An 8920-nucleotide genomic window follows, 5' to 3' on the forward strand; every position below is an offset into this window, starting at 1 on the left:
GTGGTCGAGTTGTCAAATTTCTCTTTTCTGACTTGACCTGTAGCTGCTGTCATGTCAGTGTGACTCGTTACTCAGTATTTCTCTTACAGTTTCAGGGGAATAAATACCTAAAAATCAGTGACACATGAAAGACCTAATAATACTAACAGCATGTGGCTCCATGTAGCCACTTGCTTTTTGAAATTCTTTATGAAACCCTACAGTGAGATTAGCATTGTGCTCCCAACTGTTGGATGAAAAGCCTGAGTGTGAAAAGTAACTAAACTGAAGTTGGGATCTGGTTTGACTTTGTAGGAGCTGCTCTGAAAGAGGATAGGGTATTGGGGAAGAAGTAGAAGAAAGTTCATCTGTTTTATGCTGTGCAGCTCCGTATGTAAGGGAACACGGGTGAACATATTTTTCATTTTTGTTAATAATTTCATTTGTGATAATGATCCTGCAAAAGCTACCAGGTAGCAGAAAAAGGTTTCTAAATCTGTTTTCGGTTAACCAAATGCCCTATTTTGACAGCATTAGATGCCAGTGCCTAAATGGTTGTGTGGAAGTCTAGTGAAATATCAAGGTGGATGTTTTAGCAGCTAGCTTGTGAGCTTTGGGGCTTCATACTTGGTGGTGGTTTTCTGTCCTTTCAGTGTCTTTTTCCATTCAGGGTCTTGTCCCACATGTGTCACCTGAGTGACTTTTATCATCTTCTTTTCCCATAGCAAGATGTGAGAACTTTCGGAAGTTTTTTGGCCCTTCTATCTGTCTTTTCCTACCACCATGTGTCTAACATCCTTGCACCTTGAGTAGGTCATGGCAAGAGAGCCCAGGAGTAGCAGGGTCTTGTCCATCTCTCTTCCGGAGAAGAACCAGGCCTAGCCATGGAGGCAGAAATGTCATTCTGAGAAATGGCTCTGACAGTGCTCAGGCTTGCAGCAGCTTTGCAGGACAGTTGGAGAGTAGGCTGGGTTCTTAAGAGTCTTCCCTGTAGAGAAGCAGCCCATCAAAGGAATGGAGCGCATGCTGAAGTTTGGGAGAGGTCAGCTTCTCAGGCTGACTTTTGAGGCTACATTCTTTAGTTAAGCAGCCACTGTGTTAGGAAGATGAGCAATCCTAAAGGCACAGAAATGACTGCTGGCACAAAAGAAGCTGTCATGCAGTCGAGGTCTGATAGGTCTTCCAAACTTTGGTCCAAACTGTCTTTTATCTTAGTAATTACTATTACTACTCCTTCCTCTTGGTGTAAGAAGCTTCTGACCAAAGGAGTGTAGCTAAATTAGATGGTGGTATAAAGCTCTTACTCATTCAACTGAATTCGGAACTTCTGGACAGTGTGATTCTCTACAGTTCCCATATGTTGTTCTTCACCTTTATTTCTTTTGAAAATTTATTTCTGTGATTTTTTTTGCTATCTTTCATCTCCTTGATCCCTACCATCCCTGAAACGACAAGGTATAAGAAGGAAAGGGAGTGCACAAGGGAAGAGAGCATGATGTCTTTTCCGTGCTTTGGTTTGCTGAAACTAGCCTTGATCTCAGAGATACCTTTTCATTCTGATATGGAAATTGGTCAGATCCCTGACCCGGACATGAAGGGATTGTAAAGGCCTTTGACTGCACTTCCAGCGAAGAACCCAATGGGCTGGCTGGTAGACTGATGCTCATGGGAGTAGGAGGTTGAATGGTGTCACAGCTGTGCACCGTTCAGTGGGTGCATTGATGGATACAATTCCATCTGCAGCTACAAGTGACTTGGTGGAACAGGAGAGCTAAGCAAGCCTTGAGAGGTTGCAGAGCACCTGGTACCACTGTAAACTTCTGGCCTTCTGGAAAAAGAAAATCTGGTTGCTTTGAGGCAATTTTTTGCTCAGTCTGTAGAGAGGAAATGTGCAGTGTTTTATGAGCATGTCTTTTGCAACTTCTGCTCCACTTTTACGGGTTTACTTGTGTGTGTGTGTGTGCGTGCACGCAGTCATGAGGCTGATGTTGTGGGGGAAATCTTTTCTGTCTCTACTAGGTATGGGCTGATGTAGGCATTCTGCATATGAGAATGATGTTGAGAGAAGACTTGGCATTCAAGGTGGGATGTTGAATTTTTAGGATTCCTGTAGGACTCCTTTGCTGTCTTTCTGGAATGCACCCATCACAGATTTGGGGCCTTTCATCTTGCCTGTTTTGGAGAGGAATTATCTGATTTCTGGACTAAACCCTGAATGTACTAGGAAGATTTATCCCTAAATCTGTTCAGAATCAGTAGATCCCTTCAGGTGTACACGTGGCCTCTGTCCAGTTCCCCCATGGTCAAATTTAGGTATGGATTGTCTAGAAGAGTGGAATAGAGGCTACTGTCTCACTTGTTTTCACTGATTCTTTGTGGCAAAAATGATTATGCATCTTTAAGTGTTTTAGAAATTAGTGAAGAACAGTCATTCTTTGTCTCCGCAGGTGTAGAAAGCGTTCCAGTATTTTGCCTAATGGCCTAAAAGCTCAGGCTGAAGACAGATCCGAAGAAAGAGGAATACCGTTTTCTGTTAGCATGAGGCATGCCTTTGTTCCCTTCCCAGGTAATGCCCAGATCCTGCTCTGTGCCAGCTAATTGTTAAGAATATAGTTAACAAAAAATCCTAGATCTAATGAAGAGTTAAGAACTGATGACAGTATATATCTGACTGAGCAGCCTACTCGGAAAACTAATGCAGTAGTTACCATGTCCTCAAAATTATTCACAAGACTGTAAAGGAGAGCATTTCAACTGGGGGAAGTATTCAAATGTTATAATTCAAGTGTTCACACCTTCATTTCCTCTTTAAGAATACATATATTTTAAAGAGCTATACTTAGGCAGCTCTTAATACACAAATTACACTCTCTCTAGTGTTATTCCTATCCAAGTGTCAGTTCTCACATTGCCTGCCCTGGCCAGTACAAGTGTGCTGGTCTGATCTCTGTGCCGATCATTCCTATCAGGTGCTAGACTTTTGCACAGACACCTGGACAGATACTTGTCTGTGTGTTTTCGCTGGATTCTAGATGTAGGGGCTGGATGGAAAGCAAGCAGGCCTGGGCATTGGGGAAACAGGCAAGAATTTGTCCGATTTAATTTCTACTGTTTATTGGCACAACTTGCAGCAGTGGCAGAAGCAACCCCTAAAGATATTTGCAAGAAAACAGAGACTGAAGTTGCATAGAAATGGCTGTGGAAAACTTTCAGAGCAGAAGGTGCAAGGACAGCTTCAGTTCTTCTTGCTAGAATATTGGTTGGAATGTTGTTGGAGTAATTTATGAAATAATGATTTCTGCTACCTTGTTGACTTCAGGTGGCTTAATCTTGGCTGCTGATTACTCTCAGCTTGAACTGAGGATCCTTGCTCATTTGTCTTGCGACTCTCGACTCATTCAAGCCTTGAATGGGGGTGCTGATGTCTTTAAGAGCATTGCAGCAGAATGGAAAATGATTGATCCTGAAGCTGTTGGAGATAGGACCAGGCAACAAGCTAAACAGGTAACTTTTAAGAAAAAAAATTCAGCAGCAGCTTTCTGGGCAGGAAGGTTCAGTGTTCAAAACATCAGGGAGTCACAATAGTATGGTTTTCTGTTTGGGTTCGGCTGTGATTATTCAGCAGTTGGTTTGTATGTCCTCCCACTCTCAATACCTTTCAACTGGAGCTGTCTGGGTTTTGGGGGATGAGGGTGGAGAAAAGCAGCATGAATGTCTCGGACTCAGGGGTAGTCTCCCTTCTTGAATGCTTGTCCTTGTTCCCATACACCTGTCTTCCAGTGAATCACATTTTGTTTTGGCTCTGCTTTCTCTGCATGGCTCACCATATGGTTGCGGTTCTTCACACTGTCCTCTGGTAGATGTGCTATGGAATCATCTATGGAATAGGAGCAAAATCTTTAGGCGAGCAGATGGGGATTGCTGAAAATGAAGCTGCCAATTACATTGAATCCTTCAAATCAAGATACACAGGTTCGGATATGGCTGTTTGGGAGCTGGGTGGTGGTGGTGGTTGTTGTTTTTAATCCCTTTTCTCCATGTCTCTTCAAATCCTAAATTTGTCTCAGCCCTCTACTACTCCTATCTCTTTTGAAAAAGCTTTTAATTTTGAAAAAGTCCAGTGCCTGAACACAGCAGTTTGGTACTCCATAATGTTTTACTCTACAGTCTGTTTTTATTCATCTTTAGGACCTTGTTGTTTGCTTATTACATTAATTATTTTGTTGTTTTTTTAATTAATTAGTAAGCCCTGGGGATTCATTTTAAAGCTCTTAACTTTCTGAATAAGAAACACTGTTTTCCTTATTAAAACACATAGCTTTAAAGGATATGCAATACAACTTTAGACCCCACACTTCCTACAATTTTTAAATATAAACATTTCTCTCTTTTGTTCTTGTCTTCTGCTTTCATTGAGTTTTAAATTGTTTTGCATATATCCCTTACATTTTTATCCAGCTGCTCAGAGCAGCTCTCCCATATTTTGTAAAAAGACATTGTTGCATTTCTAAGAAGCATGTTAATTTTTAGGAAAGCTATAGAAAGAGTAGAGCTGCAATCAGAAAATGAATGGAGAGCAAATGGGATGAAAGACAGCTAGCTCTAATCATAAAGCTTGGAAATAAGCTGGAAAATTATGTTCTGAAGAGTCAGAGTTTGTTTCTTTAGGAGACAGATGCTGAGAAATGGTGTCCCATTAAGAGTCTGTTTTGTCTCCAGTAATTTCTGGATAGTGTCTCCTTCATGGTCATTAGAAACTACTTCCTGCTTCCTCCCTCTTGGTACACCTGCATACATAAAAACTCCGCAATGTACCTGTAACTTCACCTCTCATGAATTTTTACTTACATGTATTGCCAGGCTGACATGCTAAATTACATACCTAATGAATTGACTAATGCTGCCAGTCTTGATCCTGAATAGCTCCTTTTATATTTTGTAAACCTTGGAAAGAAACTGTCTGAAGTTAACTTTTTCCACTTTAGTGCAGTTGTTACCTGAACTTGCAGTGAAAGGGACTCTTCCCTGTGTCACCTTTCTTTGACCTAAGTTTCTGTTTAACGCCCTCAGTGGATTCACTCCTTCCCTTGCAAAGTGCAGGTGGGTGAGTTTCTTGCATCCTAGAATCTGAAGTGACACAAGTCTGAAGTCAGGCAGCCTGAGGCATCAAGCGCTCTGACTTCTGCTTTCAATTTACTCCCTCCCTACGACTAGTCTTTCCAGTGCTGGTCCAGGTCCTGACCTCTCCATTATCAGTAATACATGTATGGTCCTCTGTGCCTGGGCGCTGTGCAGAATGGACTTCCTACCTCCTTGTGCACAGCCAGATACCCTGACACTATGCACTCTCTTCCACTTCAAAAGACTTAATAGGTTTCCCAGCAGAGCTGCGAATAGGCTGCATGAGTGATCACACGCCCTTGTACACTGACAGGGTCTAGGAAATTTAAAGAATTACCTTTGTGCTGCTTGGGTGTCCCAGACTGCTTTCAGTGACCCCAGTGAGAAGTCAACATGGAACACCAGCTTCTCTTTCCTTTCACAGGGATTCAGAAATTCTTGCGGGAGACAGTGAGGAGCTGCAGGAAAGATGGGTTTGTGCAGACCATCCTGGGAAGACGGAGATACCTGCCAGCTATCAAAGATCCAAACCCCTACTGTAAAGCTCATGTATGTTGAGTGCAGTTTCTTTTTTTTTTTTTAAGTATTAGATTTCTTTGCATATCCGTATCTGCGGTTTTACAGGGTCTATGAGCCATCTTGGTCATGACCTTCCACTTCTCACTTAGTTCATTGTTCGCTTGGTTGTTCTCTGAATAACAGAGCTTTTGCCACGGTCTGCTTGACATAAGTCTTCCGTGACTGGGTGTGCAGCTGTCTTCACTGTGCTAACCTCACTTCAGAACTCCCATGTTGGAACAGGAGTGAGTAATTTATTGAAATAAGTGGACACGATTTTTAAAAGCCTCCACACAGTGATGTGCTCCAACTCTTCAGGCTGAGTTGCTGCCACTCAGCAGTCTTTGTATGTTATATGCTGTCAGCACTTGAACAAGAAAGGGCATTTAAGTCCTGTATTTTTGGGTATTTGTTCCTTTTCTTATTTTCCCTCAAAGGAAAATTGCTCAAACTTGTTAGATAAATATTTACTTAATATATGCCTTTGCACTGGCATTATTTTTTTTTTCAAGGTCATTTTGGACACATCTGTCATAGAGTCTACTTGATATTAACTAATTTTAAATTTGTGGAAATCCTGCTCTTCTCAGTCATCTGGAGAAATTTTCTGTCTGAAGCTAGTCTACAATGTCTTTCTTTCAGGCAGATATAACAAACTCTTTATCTGGAGGTTTTACTATGCCTGTATTTGGCCATGTATTTGTTATTTTTAATGAAGTACACGTTGCATGCTGGATTTGATTTATTTTTTGGGTGGGTTTTGAGAACAACTGTCTGTTTAGGCAGAGCGACAGGCTGTGAATACAACTGTTCAGGGATCTGCTGCAGACATTGTCAAAACAGCCACTGTGAACATTCAGAGACGCCTGGAAGCTTTCTCCTCTGTGATCAAGTCCCACGGACATCTGGAGAGCTCCTTCCAGAGAGATAGGACTGGTATGCTCACCTCTTCCTTGCACACTAGAGTAAAACTTTCAGTGTTTTACTGAAAACACTGATTTAAAAAAAAAAAAATTGCCTGCAAAAAAAAAGTTAGGGCCTTTGGGCTAGGGGTGGGAGACATTCCTGACAGTGGTTAAGTCTGTGTTTAATGGGCAAAAAAGTCATAAGGAAGGATGGAGAATGTCTGCTCAACACACAAACTAAAGCAAATGCTGTGATCAGATCAGAAATCCCTGTTGTCTCAAAGCAGATCTTCTTGCAAAGGTTGGCAGTGGGAGTTCATATGTGATATGGTCTATGATGCCACCTCAGAATTGTTCAAAAGTAGGAAGGAGAAACTGAGCAGATGCAGATGCTCTGGCTTCAAAGGCAGTGAAAAGATAGAGTGGAACAACTTCTAGTTCCAAACCCACATTTTTTTGGTTAGAATTAAGTCTGGAATTTGTTGGCTGGAATTTGATGTACAGAGGCTCCACAAGAGTATTACATGAAGCACTTAGCAGCATAAATTTCTTCTGGCTGCAGATAGCAAAGCTGTGCTGGGATACTCATTCCCAGAGGAATGCTATGAAGACAGTTTTTTAGTATAATGTAGACAGTGTTTTGTTCATCAGTCATATATTTTTAGAAAGACAACTTAAGGGATGGAGTGCTATATTTCTTTCATAGTTCTTATGCTTCAGCCTGAAACAGGAAGCTGTCTTAATATGAAGAGTCTGGTTTGTAGGACTGAGAACGAAAACTAAATAATTAATTGCTGGACCTTTAAAAATATGTCAGGGAGTCTTACTTTAGAGAGACAAGATTCAGAGGTCTGCTATGAGTGAAGGCATGTGCTTGGCAGAACTTCCCACCCCCTCTGGGAGCAGCAGCTACTGACCTTTGGCCAACGTAATTGCAGGAAGGCGAGTAGATGCATTTGTGATAGTTTTTCCTCTTCTGATACTAGCTGTTTCAAGGACTGGAAGGAATTCTCTTTCAGCAAGTTATAAAAGCCTATGCCATCAGAGAAGCATCCCGCATCATGTGGCTTCTTCAACATTGCTGCTTCAATGTGAGGCTCGTGTGAGGAGCTGATGATGCTGTGAAACCCTTCATGTAGGTTGTGAACTGGAGTCCTCCTGTTAGCTAACCTGAGAAATAAATAACTTTTGAGTCTGTGAGTGTGAGGTTGTGTTTGTTTATTTTTTTTAAAAAAAGCTTTTACCATGGAACTGTTTGTTCAGTTTTATTTTTGTCAGGCAAGGCCTACCAGGATCCTGTTTTTGTCAGCTGCTTACTTGTTTATTCAAAAACTGCTCTTTTTTTCTTTCCTTTTTTTAATCAGGAATAGTAGCTACAATTTCAGATAACTGCATTTGGGAGGAGGCTTACTGCTTTTTTAGACTAGCCATTAAAATGATTTTGGAAGAAAAGCAGAATCCTAATTCATTGCCAGAGAGAATGTTGTAAACCAACTTCTGATTAAACTTGACATGATTTTGTTTAAAATCTACTTTTAAAACAGATGGTTCAGGAGACACAACTGTCTCTTGTTTCTGTTCTGATTCATATCTTTATAATGTAAGGCTGAAATGTTTACATCAAAAATGCTTAGCACTAACATTTTCCCCTCAGTAGCTGTACAAATATTGATAGAATAGTAATGTTTTGTGGTTTTATCTGTAGGCATGGGCTTTTTCATTTTAAAGTTCCTCATGTTCTTTTTCTCAGCATTAGGAATGTGTGAGGGTTTTTTAATGATGGGAAACATGCCTTTGCATAATGGTATCTAACGAACTGTGCTCTTCACCTGTGTAGGAAGGCTAGCGAGGAAGAGAAACAGAGGGATGTTACATCCCATCAGCGGAGGTTTCTTTATCCTCCAACTCCATGATGAGCTCCTCTATGAAGTTGCAGAGGACGATGTCATCCAGGTACAGCCATGCAGTTGCTTTTTCAGCTATCTACTGCATTACGATGTTTCAAACAAGCCTTCCTTCTAGGGGCTCAGCTTTTCTTCCCTGGATCCTCTCTCACTGTGTGCTAAAAGGTCTGTGAAAGCAACGTTAAATTGGATGAAAAATGATGTTTGTATTCTTGATTCCTTTATTTTCAGACTCAAGCCATCCCCGTGGCTGAAGTTCATTTTTCCAGCGTGTGCTTTGCTGCTTATAACAGCAGTTTGTACAATTTCTCTGCAAGACTTGATGAGTGAAGTAGCTTAATGTTGTTGGCAGGTGTAGAGGGAAGTTTTTCCTCGTTTGGAGGTATTTTTGCCTCCCTGTTTACACTCGTGTCTTCTGGTGCCTAACTCAGAACGTGTATTGTTACAGCTGTG

At 41.3% G+C, this 8920-nt stretch overlaps 1 protein-coding gene across 1 annotated transcript in view; it reads left to right on the forward strand.

The window, feature by feature from the left end:
* The window catches only part of POLQ (polymerase (DNA directed), theta), a 55808-nt gene that overhangs the window by 43283 nt on the left and 3605 nt on the right, over nucleotides 1-8920 (forward strand). Inside the window, 6 exon segments of the mRNA XM_009330291.1 lie at nucleotides 2433-2545; nucleotides 3299-3483; nucleotides 3840-3951; nucleotides 5525-5649; nucleotides 6441-6594; nucleotides 8401-8516. Coding sequence (XP_009328566.1) covers nucleotides 2433-2545; nucleotides 3299-3483; nucleotides 3840-3951; nucleotides 5525-5649; nucleotides 6441-6594; nucleotides 8401-8516 — 805 coding nt within the window.

Source organism: Pygoscelis adeliae, unplaced genomic scaffold (assembly GCF_000699105.1).
Source record: "Pygoscelis adeliae isolate BGI_AS28 unplaced genomic scaffold, ASM69910v1 Scaffold120, whole genome shotgun sequence".
Taxonomy (NCBI): domain Eukaryota; kingdom Metazoa; phylum Chordata; class Aves; order Sphenisciformes; family Spheniscidae; genus Pygoscelis; species Pygoscelis adeliae.